The sequence below is a fragment of the Simochromis diagramma genome, unplaced genomic scaffold (genome assembly GCF_900408965.1).
Source record: "Simochromis diagramma unplaced genomic scaffold, fSimDia1.1 OVJJ01000596.1, whole genome shotgun sequence".
Lineage (NCBI taxonomy): Eukaryota > Metazoa > Chordata > Actinopteri > Cichliformes > Cichlidae > Simochromis > Simochromis diagramma.
The window spans coordinates 25,289,544-25,309,855 of record NW_024387245.1 but is presented as its reverse complement, the minus strand read 5'-3'; the positions used below and the strand labels follow the sequence as shown (position 1 = coordinate 25,309,855).

The window sequence follows — 20,312 nt, the reverse complement described above, 5'->3', positions numbered from 1 at the left end:
GATTAACCTGAAATTGCTTTTTAATGTTTCATGTTGTCTTCTTTGTATGTACCTTTATTCTGATTTTTAGTTGTTATGTAATGAAGAAATATTATTATTTTAAGTCAAGTTAAGAAGATCCAAGCTTACAATTTACAGTTATCTAAAGAGCTCACACAGATCTGCCATATATAAATAAATAAACCATAGCCAACCTGTTATTTTCATACTTAGTTTTTGAGCCGTTTTTTTCCCCGATTTTCAGACTATCCCACAGCCACTAGGGGGCCCTTAAGCTGCAAATTCAGCCTCAGTGTAACTGTAAATATTAACTGGTCTTCATCTGTATCCAGATAAATTGCCAAATGTGTTTAATGACGCAGCTCTGGGAGGCCGATTCTTGACCGATTGTGTCCCACTGTGTGTTTTTTCTGTTCAGATTTGCTTTTACTGCACTGTCGGTGTGTTTTAGGGTCGCTGTCACACTGAAACATGAAGCTCCTGCCAATCAGGTTCTTTCCAGATGGTTTAACATGGTGAATCAAAATCTGTGTTCATTAATCCACCAATTTTACCAAAGATCTCCCACCACGGGCTCAAACGCAGACACAAACCATGACTGACCTGCCGCTGTGTTTTACAGAGGGCTAGACACTCACTGTTGGACTTCTCTTGTACATGCTGACAATGATTTGAACCAAAAATTTCCAATTTGGATTCATTGCTCCAGCAGACCTGTTTTCACTGATTTTTAGTTCAATTCTTATGTAACTGTAATTGTGGCGGCTCCATCCAGAGAGGCAGGCCCAGGAAGAGATAAGCAGAAAAAAGGAACGAGTCGTTTAAGAAAATGCAACTTTTTGTTTCCACCCTGAATTTTGTTATTTTTAATTTTGAAGGTTTGAAACTATTTTTAAAGATATTTAATTACAATTACCACCTTAAAAATGAACCTGTGTGACCAGACTGAAGCCTTCAAACACAAAGCATCACTGAGTCCTTAAACAGGGAACTCTGAACCTTATTGTAAAAAATTATTCAGAAATATAAAAAAACTTTTTTTTATTTATATTAACACAAATTTATCCAGCAGTAAAAGCATTTTAACAAATCGTTTCTGTTTTTTTCTTTCACCCAAGACAATCTCTACATTAAAAAAAGCTTTCCCAGAATTCCCTGCAACTTCTCTTTTCACAGCGCCAACAAACTAAATCATAAAATAAAAAATAAAAAAATCAATATGTGCATTTAGAAGCAGAGCAATGAGACAAAATTACACACACTTCCACTCTCACAGGTAAAACAGCAGTAACAGACCATCACCATAGAAACACTCTCGCACACGCTCATTGGACACCGAACGGACAAACCAACCGGTCACAGTTTCAGTGTTTCTTCATTTGAATAAATAATGTGACCTTTGATTGGACTAAAACTAGAAAACATCATGGCTTTTATTTTGAAAGAATCCTTTCTTACTATTTGTTTCCTGTTTTGTTTTGGTCCCTGAAAGATTTTCTCTCCGAGTCTGACAATCATCTGAGATTAAAAAAAAAAAATTCTCTGTTAAATCTTTTAATTTTCTGCTTCTTTTCACCTTAAATGTGACTTTTTTCAGTCCCTGTTTGTCTGCTCTCTGATTGTGAGAACCATGAGTACCAATCTCTGCTCAGTGGCTGCAGCAGCGTCAGCATTTCAGTCCATTTGTACGCGGAAAGCGCTGATTTCCATTGGCCGCAGCTGTGCGATGCGCGGCGGATGCCGTTGTTGGGCAGTCTCTGGCTCGTCGTCAGCTCGCAGCAGCGTGAGACCCGACCGACGGACTGATCGGAACTGAAGCGGAGAGAAAAGGTCGTCCAGGTTCACCTGGAAACACAACAAGAAGAAAATTAAGTCATACAATCTTTTAATGTCATTTTAAATCTTAAATAAATGGCGAGCGTGTCATCACCTCTTCATGCTCGCTCCACGTGCACTGAGGCGCCGGCTCGGGGGCGGTGCTACAGTCAAACCCCTTCCTGTGGAGGAACAGGGCGGTTTCCTGTGATGGTGTATCTGCTTCCTGTTTACACAAACACAAAAAAATGACCTCGTTTCTGACAGGTGATCGATTCGCGCTGATCGAGAACCTTGACAGGAAGTTTGAGCCACAGGTGTTTCCTTACCGTTACCGCAGTGACATCACACAGGTTATTATCTCATCATTTATTTTATACCTGTACTCCAGGTGCAATATCTCACCTGCGTGTCCTCCAGCGTCCTCAGGTTCAGCAGGTGGATGTCGCACGGCAGCGACGAGTGGAGTGGCTGGAAAGGGCGGAGCTTTGGCAGCTGGCTGTTGCTGGAAGCAACCATGGTCATGGGCGGGTGGCAGAGGGAGAGGGAGGCCAGGTGGGCAAGCAGCGACAGGTGATCAACTGAGGCTCCTCCCACTTCCTGTCAGAACAAAAACACAATAAAACCAGAGTGAGAAAAAATATTTGTTGTTATTGTCGAAGCTCCGACGGCGGTTTGTTTCTGTGTCATATCGAGAACTTTACTCTGAGTATTTTCTGCTCAAAGTAATCAAGTCACCTTTGATTTAAAAGCAAAAGCGAAAAAGTGATGAGCGTTGATCTCACAAAACACTGTGCTGTGAGACTAGGCCCCACCGACAAATCTAGCTATTATTTCTGCCAACTATTATTTCTGTCCCTTACCTTAGCCCCGCCCCCACGGTCCTCCAGCAGCAAGTGGTACAGGCTCGCTGTCAGCTTGTTGTCGGTGACACCCTGCCCAAGGCCGCGGTTATCGTCCTGTTGCAGGCGCCGGTCCAACACCAGCTCCAGTTCACCTGCACAGTTAAGGAGTCACACAGGTCAAAGGTCAACACACCAACTGCAGTGACTCTTTAAACAGCAACGTTACTGATCTGATAATTTTGCTACTATTAAAACAGAATAGAAATGTGATGTAAACTGTGGGCTCACCTGGTTTGAGTGACGCGACACCCTGACTCTGAGCCGACAGCAGCGACAGGCGACTCGTCGAGTCCTGCAGGAATACCGCTGATGTCATCGGGTAGAAGTTAGCCTGCAGGGGGAGCTTCGCCAGCGTTCGACGCTGCTGCATCTATACCGATAACAGATCAATACTCAGTAAGGAATCACAGAAGGGACTGCATTTCAAAATAAAAGCAGCAGAATTGTGTAAAAACCTGGAAACCGTTGAGGTCAGAGTAGAAGCGGTTGCCACTGGCAACGTCACTAACAATCTTCATGACGAGCTCACGATTGACCTGAGACCGAATGTCCACCAAGTTTGAAATCTCCAGGGATTTCCCAGCATGCCCTGGGACAGGCAGGCAGAGCAGACGCTTAAGAATTATTCAAAGAAAATTCATATTTACAATCATTTATAATTTATTTTATAAATTTATGAATGAAGTCATTACCATCCAGGTGGAAGAGTCGCACTGTGTGTGTAAAGTGTGGGAAATGGGAAGTGATGTCAGAGAAGATGGGACCTCTGGAGATGCGGACCAATGGAGGTTCAGAGGATGTATAGAGCTGCAGGAGACATTAACAACAAGTCAGAGGACAGAGCGAGAGCGAGAGTTTCAGGTGTGTTCATGCTGGTCTCACCTGAGCCCCCTCATCCGCGGGCAGGAACAGGTAGGCCCCGCTCTTGTCCCGGGATCCGGTCCTGGTTCCGTACCACAGGAACTGAACCTGGATCTTACGGACTAGACCAGACTGCAGGCGGAGCTTCTGGATTTCAAAGTAAAAGCAGGTCAACAAGATGCTTTAGTGAAAAAAATAAACCTTATTTTGAAAATAAGATGATATCTAACCACACATGATTTTATTCACATTTTGTTTTCTTCTTTGCTGGTTTTGAAGGTGTAATCGTACAGAGACTGAAGCAATCTTGACTCAGATTTTTACATTTTATAGTCATGTTTTTGAATTTTCATTATTTTTAATCCCTTTTACTGAATGTATCAGTTCTTACAGTTTGTTACTAAGAACATGGAAGTCTGCCAACAACATTCACACAACAGACTTTTAGTTTGGAAATCCTGACCTCCAGCAGGCCCGTTTCAGGTGAGCTCCATATCTGGACGTGTTTGTTGCTAAGTGACAGGGGTGTGTCTGCCTCAGATCCTTGAAGGCTGGACACCTGGAAGTGCTCGGTGTGGATATCTAGCGGGTTGCCACGACGATGGACTGTGTAGCGTGCCCGAGGGGTGGAGCCAGAGGATGCTTTGGTCACATGGTACACGACGAGTGACAGAGGAGGAAGTTCAGCCACGAAGGAGAGCTAGAGTGAGAGAAGAGGAAGTTAAAGCAAACCGCAGTGATCAATAACCTGATCAGTGAGCTGGTTCTCACCTGGAAAGTGTCTGTGGATGGCCGGCTTGGCTCCGCCCACACTGCAGAGATCTGAGTGGACATTTGTCGGCCCGTTTCAGCGTCAATAACCTGTGCGTCCGGAGAGTCAACGACGACGCTGATGACAGAGCTACGGAGCTGCTCGGTGGGGTTAAAGATGATCAATGACCTGAAGCAGAATCCAATAATCAATAGAAGTGATTGTGATTGAAGTCAGCCGCTAACAGGAGTTACTGACATTTACACTCCCAGAGGCCCGCCATTTTTTTCTCACTAATTTTATTACTTTTTAAAGACACTTTTTCTACTTTATTGTTTTGTGTTTTGACATAAAGACGATCGTCTAAAATCTGAACTGTAAATACAAAATTGAGATTATATCTGCTCTTTCCCCCCTTTGTTCAATTTACACATTCACAATATGAAAAGTATTAATAAAGCTCAGTTTAAACAGCAGTAGTAAAATAATAAAATAACCGGATTATTTCATTATTAAATTCACACCTTAAATTTTTTTTAAAAAAGGGGAAAAAAAGGCCTCTTCAGTTCCACCCACATACCTCGGCTCATAACTGAGTGAGAGCGTGGTCTTCTGAGGCAGAGCGTCCTGCGCCGAGATCACTTCGTCCTGGAGGAAAGTCACAACATTAAAACAGTTTATCGTTTCTAACATTAAAACTTTCTAAACTCATCTTTTAACTTCAAAAGTTACTAAAGTCAGTGAAGCCTCGTTAAGGAGTAAAGACATGGAGGATGGCCTGAGGATCTGCACCAAGGCCCAGTATGACATAAAGAAGGATTATTGTGAACTAAGCTGCTCCACCAAGAATAAAAACATGGACTTGGATATAAATCACGTTAAAGGATGAAAGCATTAAAAACATTCTTCATAAATATATGAAGTCCAGAGGAAAGTTAAAAGTCACCATTTGTAAGAAGGGCTTTGATTGGTCGTGGTGATATTGGCTCTTGTCCAATAGGAGCAGCCAATGAGCGGCGCTCTGCAACACCTGATGTAGATTCAGGATCGACTGGAATAACCTGGAAAACAAACAAACATTAGCTAAAATTTTCTGTTTCTTTATGTTTTTTCCTTTAATTTTAAATTCAGGAAACAGTTCAATATTTAAAGTCTCCAAACACACGACAACTGAGAGTCTACACGGCAAAAACATGCCAGCAACACGCTTATTTAACAGGAGTGATGGACTATTAGTGTTAGATGCTAAATCTAGATGAATGGGTGTCATGGGAGCCTAATGCTAAATGCTAACTGCACACACTAGATGTGGTGGTACCTGTTACCGTTGCCAGTGGCGACGCCGTCCTTCAACAGAAAGCATGGAGGAAACAAATGAGACAAAAAAACAGGCTAATGCTAAAAATAATACACAGATACAGGTGATGCTAACACTGATGTGCTGTGAAAAGGTATTTTTTCCCCATACCTGATATTTCTTTGCAGTTTTGTTACACTTACATGTTTAACAAATTTTGATATTAGGCAATTTGTTTAAATAGAAAATGAATCTGTTTAAATTATAACTTTATTTATTAAGAAAAAATGTTATCCTGTGTGAAAAAGTAATTATCCCTCTTGTTTCATTATGAAGTAACTGTGATTGAGCACATTTTTTGGAAAGTTGAGCTCAGTTTCACTGCCACTCGCAGACCTGACTCCTGGTAGACCTGCTGAATCAGAACTCACTTAAACAGAAACTGTTTTACAAACTGAAGCAGGCTAAAGGATCTCACGGGAGAATTCTAGAGGAAAACCACTGCTACCAAAAAGGCTTGTCTCACATATGCCAGAAAACATATGGATGATCCCGAGATTGCTGGGAAAATACTCTGTGGGGGGAAAAAAAGCTGCACCTTGATTCCGTTCCATTACATCTGGCATCAAACTAACAGCACTTCATAAAAAGATCATCAGAGCAACAGATGGGGGTGGTAGTGTGACGGTCTGGGCTGCTTTGGTCCTTTGGGACCCGTACGAGTTGCTGTAATTAATAAAACCACACATTTGTGGGTTATGCAGCAAGACAATGATCCAAAACACGCTAGCAACTCACCCCTCTGACTCAAAACAAAATCTAATTTTTAGGGTGACCGTTCATGTTAGGAAACCCTGCAGTGTAGCTGAATTATTACAATTCTGCAAAGAGGAATGGGCCAACACTATCACTTCTTATGATAAAAGGGAAAAACAAGACTTTATCTCAAATGCTACATTCCAGTTCTTGCTGCCAAGGCTGGCAGAATCAGTTATTAGGTTTAGGGAGCAATTATTTCACAATTCGTTTTTTAACAAAAAGGGACTTTTTTTTTTTTCTTTTTTTTTTTTTTTTTAAACACAGGAACAGATCAGCAGTTTTCCCTTAATAAATGAAATCATTTAGATATCATTTATTTAAACACCGTATTTTGTATTTTCTCAGGTCATTTTTGTCAGTTTAAAAAAGTTATAAAAGCAATTCACTACAGAAAGTGCTGTACATATTTTCTTCTATTATTCCACCCTCCTTGCTAATGTGTCTACTGCAAACTTCAACGTTTACCTGGCTGTTCTTTCACACGGCAGAGATTAATGCTCTGTTTGTGTTTGATTGACCTTTTAATAAGTTAAATGTATTGCTTTTATTTCCCGATTATCTTAACATGCTACTTTGCTAACATGAAGTAACTACCTGGTACCATAGTCAACCACCACATGCTCCCGTTCGGTGCCAGCGACGGCGTCGTGGTGTTGGAAGAGCGCCAGGTTCCGCCTCCCCGTTGTCAGCCACTGGAAGTACTCACGTGCTGGAAAATTTTCAGCCAGACGACCATCGCTATGGGAACGACGCATCTCAGCCAGTGTCAGGCTGAAGAGGATTTCTGTTGCTCTGACACAGAAAGAAGACTCAGACAGTCACCATAAAAATAAAGACAACATCATGATGTGTATCGTGTAACCACACAGAGCGGCGGTACCTCAGCGTGGCCTCCAGCTTCCTGTCAAGGCGTTTGTAAAATGGCCGGGATGTGAAGTACCCGGTCCAGTAGTGATCGTCTCGGTCAGCATACGAGAAGAAGTCTCCTCGGAGCTTCGGCAGAGTCGTTCTCGTGGTGCTCAGACGCCGATGAAGAGCCTGGAAGTAATCAGAAAGCGTCCCGAAACGAGCCTGAAAATAAGAGAAGAGGAAAGCTGTCGATCAGCGAAGAGCTGATGTTGCTGACTTGACTGTTTGCACTGATAACAACCTCATTTGCTTTCTTTGTCACTTTTGTATTGTATGTCCAGATGTTGTTTCAGAATATTTTAGATATCATGAATCATATTTGTGTTTGCCATTTTTCACATGAGACATAAACACACTGATAGTTTTTAATCACATCAATTTTTGAAACAACAATGGCCAGAGTTTTGATTCATTATAATAATAATTTTAAAAAACTCTTTTGCATGGGTATTTACTGGATATTAGTGTGACATTCAACAAATGGAAAATAAAATAAAATATTCTAGAAAAGTGATCGAGACCCTGTGGAACTGCGTCAAGTTTGTCTGAGTCATTTTTGCAAAGAGAAACCTATTTGTCAGGCAGTAATGATAAATATTAGCAGGCAAAAATCACACGTGGAGTTCCACATGGCTGCATACTCGGGCCTCTTCAAGAACAGCAAAGACCAACATAATGTCTCCAAATGTTGATAATCAGTTGGTCCCACCTGGGAACCAGGTGTCCTGGGAGCTCACCTTGATGTGGAGCTCTGGGTGCTGGTTGAAGTAATCAAAGAGTTTCTGGTAGTTGTTGAACTGAACGTCCCACTCGCTTGACTCAACGTATCGAAAGTCATCGCCAAGAGGAACAAGAAGGACAGATGAGCGAAAAAGTCTCGACTTCTGACGGTATTGATCCAGCAGGAGGAGCGCTCTGAGAGGACGACAGGTGGATCAATAGAAGCTCTGATCAATCAGAGTGATTATTAACAACAAAACTAGCAGAAATACAGCAAAGTAACCGAAGAAGAAGAGAAGCTGCTATGTTAAATTAATGAAGTTTGTTAGAAAACTATTTGTATTATCACTGTCATTCTAGAAAATGACAATGATAATACAATAACCTTTACTCTACTTAGAATACCTGAAATTCAAAGTAAAGGTTAAAAAAAAGAAAATGTCAAGGAAAAATTAAAAGAAGAAAAGGAAAATAAAACTAAAAAAGATTAAAAAAGCAATCAAAATTTAAAATGTCAAGAAAAAAGTTCAAAGGAAGAAAAATAAAAAACTTAAAAAGGTGGAAATTATGTTAAAACATAAAACATCCATGAAACAGTTTTGAATAAAAAATTTCAATTTATTTTCAATAAAATTGCTTAATGTAAAAAAAAAAAAAGTTTAAAACAATTTTAAAAGGTGCCTAAATTTGAATGGTAAATAAATAAATGAATCACGAAAATTCCTTAAAAATGAAAGTAAAATAAAATAAAATAACCCTTCTTTTAAAAAGAAGAAAGCTCCAAAATTCAATAATACACCTAATGATAATAATAATAATAATAACAGAATAATAATAATATTGTTATTCTCTTTGGCCCCGCTTCCTGCTCACCTCTCATGGACATTCTGGTCTGTGATTGGCTTTGGTGGGATCTTCCATGGACAGAAGGTCCGTCTCCCAGGCAACCGCTGGAAGTCAAACTGACAGCAGACCGCTGGGTTTGGACCGCACGTGTGCGGCACATCATAGCTGTAGAAGGGCATCATGTGACATGTGATGTCACTACGGGAGGAGGAGTCTGATGGACAGGAAGTGGGCAGAGTTAAACACTCTAACTGCCCCTTTTCCTTTTGGTATTTTATTGGTTATTAATAAAGTTTTTTGACTATATTTTCTTCAGTAACACCATTAAATTAAAAAATTTAATAAAAATCTGAATTTAATCCACATTTTTAAATGACTTACAATATTTAATCATTTAAATTATTATTTCAAATATTTGTCAAAATTCCAAATGTTTTGTATTGTTCATGATAAATTTTTCCATCACTGAAAAAACATTATTTACCCCAGCTTTGTCGCCATAGAAACTCGAGGGTCTGTTGCTGGGCAAAGTGCTTCTTGATAGAGTAGTGAACTCTCTGAATGAGCATGTTGTGAAGCCCCGCCCCCTTCAGCAGGTACGCCATAGAGGGGGAGTGGCCAAATGGGTCGATGGCCCAGCCGCTCCTCGGCTTCACACCTGCACAGAGAAAACGCCACGGTTAAGCACGCGAACAGGAAACACATCATCACAACAACGTGCCAAACAGGGGAGTCATGTGACCCAGGTGTTTCTGCAGCCACTGGTGTCCCTCCATCAGCTGATCCAGCATAGCGAAGTAATGAGAGTTTGCCTCATCGGGCATCACCCAGCCGCCCGTTACCAGCTCCAACTGCCCCGCCTCCACCAGGCTGGCCAATCACACGAAAGGAAACAGAAAACAGGGGAAAAAATGGCTTCAAATGATGAAAATATATATTTTTTTAATTACAAAAATTAACAGAAAGAATGTAGTTACATTTATTTAAGCAGGTTAAAACTTACAAGTTTTTCTTTTAAAGGAAATATGACATAAGAGAAAAATTGAAATTAAACTGAAAGGAAAATTCAGAATAAGCAAGAAACAGCTTACAATTTTAGTTATAGTTTAAAAAAAATAAAGTCTGCTTCTGTTTTTTTCCTCCCAGCTGTTACAATAAAGTTTAACATTCAGACAGCCACAATTTTCTGGGGTTAGCATCCATCTAAGGATGACATCTTGTACGACGGTCTGACTGAAGGATTTCAACAAAACTGAAAGGCGCTGATATCACTCTGGTTGTAAAAGAGGAAGAAAACTACACCGCAGCCATGTCTGGAGGGTCAGTGAAGTCATGCTAGCTGACATTATGCTACTTGATGGTTAGCTACAGAGCTCTGGTTAGACTAACATTAACACATTAGCATTAATGAAGATAGAGGATGAGGGTTAAACTGTTTTAACAGCTGCCATCACAAGACAGGAAGTAGTTGCTGAAAACAGACCCAATGTTCAAAAAAGAGAAGGTCTGAGAGGATTGCCCCACAGCACGAGGTTGTTATTAATCTGCTGCTGAGCGCTTTATGTTTATATTAGAAAGTCCTGATCCTGAGCTTCATGTCCACTGAAATCTTCTGAATCCTTCAAATATTTGGGAAGCTGTGATGGGCTGTGATTTTAAAAACTGAGCATACAGACGAGCTGCACATGAACAGTGCTGATAAAAAGCTAGAGAGGACGAGAATGATGACTGCTGGGTTTTTGGATGGAGGCTGGTGTCTGCAGCATGTTATAAAGAGATGAGACTCAAAGCAGACGCTCAGACTAGAGAGAGGGGGGAAATGGCATCAGATACAGACTCAATGAACCAAAACTGTCTGCGGCTCGACTCCTGAGCTCTGCACATCCTTGCCTGTGTTTATCACTTCATTTTATTTTTGTGCTTCCTCCTGTTTTCCAGATGTTTCTGGTATTTAAACAACATTGGTTAATTGTTTAATTTTCAGAAAATGAAATGAAGAATAATTACTTTTGGTTTTTCTGGACATGTTCAGAAGTGACTGGAAAAAAAACAACAACAACCAACCAAACAAAAAACCCCCAAACAAACATGAAAATGAAAGGAAGCTTGAGGAGAAGTTACCGTTTGACTGCTGCTCTCTTCTGGTCGTCGATGTCGTTCCACCACTTGGAGAAATAACTGATTTCAGCCCAGATTAACTTCCTCCTGAGGAGCAGAAAACATGACATGATCGATAATCTGTCAGGAACTCGATCAATAAACAGCATCACGAAGCACAAACTGATAAAGAAATCAAACTTCTGATGAACTTAATGTAAATAAGTTTTATTTTGGAAAAATATGAAGATCATTTCTTCCTATTCAGAGTCAAACCAACGTCAGTCTGTGCTGCTGTGTCTTTGTTTCACGTCATGATTTTGTTTTTGTGTTTTATTGTTGTTGTTTTATCGTCAGTCTGATCTGTATTTTATTCCTGATCTCATTGGATGATGGCAAAACTCATACTTCACATCATACTTTTTTATAAAACTCTGAAAGCTCCAAACATTTTTAACAGGTGTCTAAAATGATCTAATTTCTGTGTCATGGTGGGAAAACCAAAGAAAAAAAAAACATAAATAAATACATTTACACCATCAGAGAACAGAATGTTGGGTGGGGTTGTTTTCAGCTAGCCTGGTTATGAAGGTTGATTTTAACCTCTAAACCTTCTCTGTGGTTAATAAAAACATTAATATAATAAGATGCAAATCTGCTGATAAATGCTGCTTTAATATTAAACCTGACTTTAGTGTTAGGTTTAGGAAGCCGTCTGTGAGGCGCGTCAGTGCACAGGAAGTGGGCGTACCTGCTGTCCTCGCTCAGTTTGACCACCATGTTGTCGAGGATGTGTCTCGTCTGGTCGTGGTAGTACGCGTCGAACGTCTTTATCCAGCCTGTGACAACAAGAACAAAAAAAACCAAATCACCTCCACGTGTTAGTTCAGCCACCGTCACGCCATCAGAGTCTCAGAGTCTCACTCACCAGGGTCGTTGTGTGAATGTGGAATCAGGAAGAGCTCCAGAGGTTGCTCCGACCACTCGTCGCCCTTGTAAGTGATCTCAAAGCCCTGCTTCCAGGGACCGCCATCGGGGTTATCGAAGGGCAGGAGGTCATAAACATCCAGCAGCTGATGGAGGAGGGGTTATTATTAAAACTTTATTTCTATGTTAATAAAAACTTTGAATATGTTAATAAAGATTTACACACGTTTTCCTTTGAATATTTATATTTATTGTAACTTTCAGTTCTTCATTCAAACTTACGAAACCCATTTAAACTAAAAAATAAAATCATTATTAATGTATCCATCTGATGATTTTATCATGATTTTATCAATAAGAGAAACTCTCTGTCTCCAGACTCCAGCACTATGAACCCTTCAAGCTGTTCTCATCAAGATTATTTTATTTAATTTTGTTCTAATCAATAAAAGGAGACAATTCTCAAACACAGGAAGTCCAAGGAGGATGTCCAGCAGACGGTGAGGTAACCCCTCTGATGTTAGCATGACTTTTCAAACTAGAGGTGGACACACTCAAACAACCGTTACTCTGCATAAAAATATTTGCTGGGATGCTATTCTAGATATTCAGAGAGTGAAAAAAGGACATTTCTGTCCTTACAGGCTGGATGTGTGCCAGAGTAACTTTCATAGTTTAGTGTATTATAATCTACAGAGATCAGAATGTGTGTTAGTATGTGAGGAGGATGAACTTTCACAGTGTATTCACCAGAGGTGCCAAACCAGAATCACGTAACTGTGACGTCAAGGAACCAAAGGTAAACAGGAAGCACGAACACATCCATGAAACTGACACAGTGTGTGCGAGCTGCTCGTTTACATCCACACCAGTGTGTTCTGAAAGATTCCCTGAGCCTGTGTTTGGATGCTGAACATCATTGATTTACTTTTTTATTTATTCAGCAGCTACATGCTAAACATGTTAACCTCGTAAATTAGGGTGGAAAATAAGTATTTGGTCACCTCAAACAAGGAAAATCTCTGGCTCTCACAGACCTGTAACGTCTCTGTAAGAAGCTTTTCTGTACCCCCACTCGTTACCTGTATGAATGGCACCTGTTTGAACTCATCATCTGTATAAAAGACACCTGTCCACAGCCTCAAACAGTCAGACTCCAAACTCCGCCATGGCCAAGACCAAAGAGCTTTCGAAGGACACCAGGAAAAGTATTGTAGACCTGCACCAGACTGGGAAGAGTGAATCTACAATAGGCAAGCAGCTTGGTGTGAAAAAATCAACTGTGGGAGCAATCATCAGAAAATGGAAGACATACAAGACCACTGATAATCTCCCTCGATCTGGGGCTCCACGCAAGATCTCATCCCGTGGGGTCAAAATGATCATGAGAACGGTGAGCAAAGATCCCAGAACCACACGGGGGGACCTGGTGAATGACCTGCAGAGAGCTGGGACCAAAGTAACAAAGGTCACCATCAGTAACACACTACAACGGCAGGGAATCAAATCCCGCAGTGCCAGACGTGTTCCGCTGCTGAAGCCAGTGCATGTCCAGGCCCGTCTGAAGTTTGCCAGAGAGCACATGGATGATACAGCAGAGGATTGGGAGAATGTCATGTGGTCAGATGAAACCAAAGTAGAACTTTTTGGTATAAACTCAACTCGTCGTGTTTGGAGGAAGAAGAATACTGAGTTGCATCCCAAGAACACCATACCTACTGTGAAGCATGGGGGTGGAAACATCATGCTATGGGGCTGTTTTTTCTGCCAAGGGGACAGGACGACTGATCCGTGTTAAGGACAGAATGAATGGGGCCATGTATCGTGAGATTTTGAGCCAAAACCTCCTTCCATCAGTGAGAACTTTGAAGATGAAACGAGGCTGGGTCTTCCAACATGACAATGATCCAAAACAACACCGCCCGGGCAACAAAGGAGTGGCTCCGTAAGAAGCATTTGAAAGTCCTGGAGTGGCCTAGCCAGTCTCCAGACCTCAACCCCATGGAAGAGCTGTGGCGGGAGATGAAAGTCCGTGTTGCTCGGCGACAGCCCCAAAACATCACTGCTCTCGAGAAGATCTGCATGGAGGAATGGGCCAAAATACCAGCTACTGTGTGTGTGCAAACCTGGTAAAGACCTATAGTAAACGTTTGACCTCTGTTATTGCCAACAAAGGTTATGTTACAAAGTATTGAGTTGTTTTTGTTATTGACCAAATACTTATTTTCCACCCTGATTTACGAATAAATTCTTTACAAATCCTACCATGTGAATTCATGGATTTTTTTTTTCACATTCTGTCTCTCACAGTTGAAGTGTACCTCTGGTGCAAATTACTGACCTCTGTCATCATTTTAGGTGGGGGAACTTGCACAATCGGTGGCTGACTAAATACTTTTTTGCCCCACTGTATCTGCCTGTGTTCAGGGTCAAATACTTTTAAGATCAATAAATTTTTATCTTAAATAAGTGTTTGATTCATTTGACATTACAGCCGATCCACGCCAAAGCCATGTTAGTCACACGTTAAACTGCTGGTTCCCGTTTGATAAAGTGTTGATATCAGCATCTTTAAATAAAAAGTAATAAAAAATTAAAAACTGAAAAACTTGAGTAAATGTTGTCAGTTAAATCTTCTAAAGTTGAGACAGAACAAAATATAAATGTAAAATTTTGCAGACCTGAACTCCGTCCACTCCATCCTTCATCTCTTTAGCCAATCGGCAGCCAGGAAGAGCCTCACCCCTCCTGCCGAGGGCGGAGTCTATACTGTTGTTGGCTCTTTTCCACGCTGATGCTTTGCTTTGGAGCAGAGTGTCACGGAGCATGGCAACCAATCGGTTGTTGTCGCTAAGGAGACGCTCCAACCCGTCAATCTTCTGCTGGAGGTGGGCCAAATCCTAAAAAACCCCAGAGATCTGATTGGTTCAATTTTTATAATTAGTTTGAATTCGTTTCTCTTTCCTTGGTAATGAAATATTTATATAATTTTAAAAGTTACCACTACCACTTATTATTATTATTATTATTATTATTATTGTTATTATTATGGGCCAATTTTATTTTTATTATTATTATTATTATTATTATTATGAATAATGACAAGAATCACAGCTAAAAAGAAAATTTAAGTTAATGTGAAAAAAGAGTTTAAATTTTCTTTCTCACAAATGACACTATTTTGAAAATCCACAGGCTCTTATTGTGAAAAAAATTAAAACTCTTATGGACGCACCTCATCCACCTGTCCACCAGGTGGCTCCCCATATCGCTTAGACTCTGACCCCTGCATGAGGTCCAGCATGCGGTACAGTGACATCACAGCCACGCAGAAGATTCCGCCCACCAGAACCGCCAACATCCGACTCCTCTTCATCACTATGACAACAAAGAAACACATTTTCTATCAGTTAACTTTTTTTTTTCCCAATAATTTCTGCTTTGATTTTTAGGAAAACTGTAAGTTGTATGTCATGTAATAATTTTTATACATTACACTTATTTTATAATGTGCATGTGCAAAAATAATCAGGCTCATGAGCTCGATGCTGGAAATGTATTAAAAATGACCAAATAAAATTATTTAATTTAATTTCACTGATAAAACAACAGGTTGATCGTTCATGCTTAGCGGTGCAGTCGAGGCTCGTTTTGAGTAGGAAACACAGTTTAAAGTCAGGTCAGCACAAACAGACTGCGGAGACTTTGAACCTCAGAGTCCGTTTGTCAAAGTAAATATTTCAGAGCTGATATCAGAATTATTGACTGATGTTTTCTTATCAGTGCCCAGCAGCTGTCTGCTCTCACAGCTGCACCGGTTAAATGTTCAGAGAGCTGAAGGACTTATTTCTGTAATGTTTCACTGCTCAAGAGTTCAGAGGGACTAAAATAAACAAACTAAAAATAAATTACTGATCTTCTAACCGCCTGCATCGGCCCAGAAGTTTACGATCATCTCTATGTTAGTGCCGCAGAGTAATCAGACTACTTTTAGGCTTGATGTGTTAATTCACTGTCTGACCTCTTTAAAGACTCCACAGACCCTGTGACCAATGGGACCACAACAGATGGACAGGGTCTGCCCGACAGGTAGGACACCTGACAGGTGAACCCCAGGCTGACCTGGCAGTCTAACACATGGTTCCTGTTTTTGTTCTTCTGTAGATCTGGAGGTTAAAGCAGTCGCTTCACCTGGCGTGACCTCTTCCTGCAGGAGGGCTGAATACTTCCTGACTGGCTGACACCGATGACAGACTATCAGCCGATAATTAAAGAGTTTATGGCCACAAATACAAAGAAGAAAAGGACCAATCACATGAAAGCTGCAGGTGTTCAGATCTAAGGCTACGAGATAGCATCTGAAAACACTCAGTCATGATTTCTTAGTCTGGAAGTGACGCTGCCTCCATGGATCAAACGGAGCGGCTCAGCTCACAGAGGCGATTTTTGACTTGTTAATGAATTCTGTGCAATACTCCTGACTCGCTTTACTTGTCCTCTGCTTTGCATAACATACAACAGGAAGTCAGTCATGTTGCAGGATGAATTTCATAGTCTTTCCCTTTTAAAAAAAAAGGGGGGGGGGAATCTTTAAAGAAATAAAAGATATGATCAGAAGATCTAAGAAAACTCAGTTTTAAACATGCTGGGGCTTTTAAATATCGGAGACCTTCAGAGATCTGGATGTTTCCATCTGTCCGTGCAGCTGTGAGCACTTTCCTTCCTGAGGACAGTGAACTCAGAGTTTCTGCTGAAATAACTTTCTTTCTTTTTTTTTTTTTTTACTTTTCCTGAACCTGTTTTTCATTTCTGTGTCACTGCTCAGTCCAGGAAGATCAGTCATTTCCATAAAAGCAAAGTTTTCAGTCTCAAAACCAGCAGGTTAGCTCTGAGGGAGGAGTCAGGCTAAGTTTTTAGACATTAATAGAGTTCAGGAGGGTTACTGCACTGCTGCTGATATTATTAACAAGAAATAACACACACACACACTCACTTTTGCACACTTGGAACTTTTCTTCATGAAGTTGCTACTAGTTCTACAAACTGTGCTGTAAACAGTAATGATGATGATGATGATAAAGTCCAGAGTGTAATAAAGAAATTTAACCGAGGTAAAAACTCAACTTAAATTAAATAAAATCATCTGATATGAGTATTAAGTTTAACTCTTTACACATTTAAAAGCAAACATGCAGAGGAGAGCAGAGAGAGTCTGAGCAGGCAGAAAATGAACTGAGACCTTATTAATAATCATTAGTAAATGACGCAGTATCTCTGCTTTAAATATAAAGTACAACCTGCTGTCTGACATTTGAATTTTCCTTTACACAGATAAAAACATTTACATCAAAATATTATCATTAATCACAGTGCAGGAAAAACAGGCCGGACTCTCAGAAGTCCTCCTCTAGGATCCAGCTGTGCACTCCAAAGCAGAGAGTGAGTTACAGCACATTACAGACCGTTTACCTGGCTGTTTGAAAGTTTTTAAGCTTTTCTCCCATAAAGTCGACATCTGACGCCCTCCTCTGTACGCCCCAGAGTAGCTTGTACACATCCAGTCATTTTGTTCTGAAATGTGATGTTTCAGAAAAAAGCTTCAATGGTTCCTCCTAGCACACTTTCAGGAGGAAAGAGTTAAATGTGAGACTCGCTGTGTTATATTTAGTCTTTATGTTGTCAGCTGCTGTCTGGTTTCTGTGTTTTCTGTAAGCTGATTCATTTAAAAAAAGCACAAATTTCCTGCCAAAAACTTTACTAGCGAACAGGAAACGAAGCATCATGTGACGCACATCTGGAGAACATCCTCTGGCTCCAAACTCCGAGTTTAAAGGCGCGTTTGAAGAAATTTAATATGTGCAGACTTTTCACTTTTTAGTGCACATGAAGGAGAAAGCACAGTATTGAAGCGCTCACAGAGCATGACCCATAAAGTTACGTTTGTTTAAGTGTGTGTTTTTTCTTTAGGTTTACATTATTTGTCTAAACTCTGAGGTTTCCCATGTGTTTTATGTTGTACTGTTTGATGTGTTCACTGGTTTTATGTCCTGTCCTCGTGTCTCGTGTACAGCAGCAGAGTGTCATTCCCTCTGTGGGACATTAAAAGGTGAGCACGTGATGAACAGGTGAGTTTCCGAGCTCGGATAAACTGCGCAAGTCTCCAGGGTTTCTGTGGATGTTTCACAATTTTCCTGCTCACAGGAAACTTTCACACGTTTCCTGCAGTAAAATCTGCCCGTCAGCTCTCCGGAGACCAAACAGCTGCTCTTTAAGTCAAACTTGTCACGCAGCAGTAAAACTGACCAATATAAATAATTTAGAATATTTTCACCTGCCGGCTCACCTGATGCTTTCCGCTGCAGGTCTAAGAACCTCCGACAGAAAATTCATCAAACTTTACTAACTTCCACTCAGACTTTTCCTTCCTTACTTCCGGGTGGTACAAACGCTGGCGGGTCTCGCGCTCTCCCTGCGTCTCGTGCCGCAGTTTACGTGCGCAATGACGACATTGGAGGCTGCGTGACCTCAGCCTCCCGCGAAAACGAACCGAATAAAAAACAATAAATAAATTAAAAGTTTCTTAAAATCGAACAAAAATAAAGTTCGGACTTTTGGCAGAGTCAGACCAGCCTGCTTCTGCTGCTGCGCATGCGCACTGCCGTTTGTTTTCCTTCCTGCTTGGTTGAGCTTACGCAGCACGACGTCACTTCCGTTGAGTCACGTGGTGTAAAGGTGGCCCTGTTATATTTGACTTTTTTCACCTGCTATTGTCACCTGCTCACATTGGGAACAGATCTTTGTTCAGTAACATTCTTTGTTTAATACGTTCTGAAAGAAAAACAAAGGTGGCTCTGTTTTATGCTCGTTTCATTGTTCAGAGGTGTTCTCTGATTGTTGGGAACCTGTTGAATAATTAAAACATTTCTGTGTTCATCGGGAAACTTTTCTAATGTAAAAAACTTTTTATGTTCCCAATGTGTGAAAATAGTGTTCAGCAGGGGGCGACTCCTGTGGCTCTACCCAGAAATGCCAATGTGTGCAGATGTTTTTCTTTGGTGTTCTGCACCAGCACAGCTGTTCTCCTCCCAGATGTTTGATATGGAACAATATTACCATCACACACAGAAAACATCTTCATTGGTCTGAAAACATGTTTATGGAACAGCTCCTGGTGACTGTAACTGTCACTCAAGTTAAATATTTATCACACTATAGTTCAGATTTAAGCGACTATGCTGTAACGTTAACCAACTACAGCATCACAGCTGACAACAGCATTTCAATCTGGGATTTTAAAAATTCAACACTCCTCCATCAGAACATCCCTTAGTCCCAGAACAATAATGGCATTTACACAGAAAAGGACTGAACGAGCTCTTAATGTAGAATGTTTTCACTCTCCCATACAAATATTGGTGGGTAGAACTGCTTCTCAAATGTGTGTAAATATGTCCTTGATAATACAGACACATGCTCTGTTTGTACACGGCGGAGACTCAAAGGGGTTTATTCATCCACTGTTCCTGACACTACTATGAAAAGATTTCCTTCTTTACCTGAAAACACATTTTGTTTAAAGAAACTGTACTTCACGTGTGAAAGTGTCGGGTGTCAGTGGTGCCTGTCATGTATGCGTGATGGTAAATGTGCGCATGAACGGGAATCATTTAAAAAAAAAACATGCTTATCAGAAGGAGCAAAAGCTAGACAAGAAGAGCAGGTGTCACATCCTTGGCCACTTCCACTTCTCGGGTGGAGCAACTGAGGTTCAAAGTCTCTGCAGCCTCAATCAGAGATGCTCAAATCCTAAATTCTGACATAAGCAGCTTCTATTCTCCCTTTATTGCACATTACTTTTCTCAGTTTATATATACTAACTTATTGGAAGTTACATGTCACTTTTTAATGCAGAGGTACAATACACAAAAAGTGCAGATTGTGTAAATATGTAAAAATTTTATGTCCTGTTCTGTATGTATATGTGTTTGGGTTTTTTTGCTGCTGTTACAACCAAATTTCCCCCTGTGGGACAATTAAAGGTTTATGTTTTCGGGCGATCGTGGCTCAAGAGTTGGCAGTTTATCTTGTAATTGGAAGGTTGCCGGTTCGAGCCCCGGCTCCAACAGTCTCAGTCGTTGTGTCCTTGGGCAAGACACTTGACCCGTTGCCTACTGGTGGTGGTCAGAGGGCCCGGTGGCGCCAGTGTCCAGCAGCCTCGCCTCTGTCAGTGCGCCCGAGGGCAGCTGTGGCTACAATGTAGCTTGCCATCACCAGTGTGTGAATGGGTGGATGACTGGATGTGTAAAGTGCTTTGGGGTCCTTAGGGACTAAGTAAAGCGCTATACAAATACAGGCCATTTACCAT

The 20,312-nt window shown here is 40.9% G+C and overlaps 1 protein-coding gene and 1 long non-coding RNA gene across 4 annotated transcripts; one reads left to right on the top strand and one right to left on the bottom strand.

Moving 5' to 3' along the window:
* Positions 1-1,024: 1,024 nt before the first annotated feature.
* LOC120714259 (alpha-mannosidase 2-like) lies at positions 1,025-18,612 on the bottom strand. Of its 3 annotated transcripts, XM_040000389.1 has the most exons (25): positions 18,291-18,612; positions 17,417-17,518; positions 15,183-15,325; positions 14,629-14,847; positions 11,949-12,093; positions 11,772-11,859; positions 11,045-11,128; positions 9,666-9,793; positions 9,408-9,581; positions 8,951-9,137; positions 8,095-8,272; positions 7,329-7,519; positions 7,043-7,240; positions 5,279-5,393; positions 4,913-4,980; positions 4,353-4,521; positions 4,045-4,281; positions 3,603-3,728; positions 3,413-3,527; positions 3,176-3,309; positions 2,949-3,090; positions 2,679-2,812; positions 2,221-2,415; positions 1,931-2,041; positions 1,025-1,845 (listed from the first exon to the last, which is right to left on the bottom strand). In XM_040000389.1, exons 2-25 carry the CDS (start codon positions 17,502-17,504, stop codon positions 1,675-1,677), a joined length of 3,540 nt encoding a protein of 1,179 aa, XP_039856323.1. In that variant the 5' UTR covers positions 17,505-17,518; positions 18,291-18,612; the 3' UTR covers positions 1,025-1,674. The 3 variants fall into 3 exon arrangements, with proteins under 3 accessions (XP_039856323.1, XP_039856325.1, XP_039856324.1); XM_040000391.1 differs by lacking the exon at positions 17,417-17,518 and having other exon boundaries at positions 18,279-18,612; XM_040000390.1 differs by lacking the exon at positions 17,417-17,518.
* LOC120714260 lies at positions 15,665-16,546 on the top strand. The gene is made up of 2 exons (XR_005691388.1): positions 15,665-16,036; positions 16,112-16,546. It is a non-coding gene; the product is annotated as an uncharacterized LOC120714260 (long non-coding RNA).
* Positions 18,613-20,312: the final 1,700 nt, after the last annotated feature.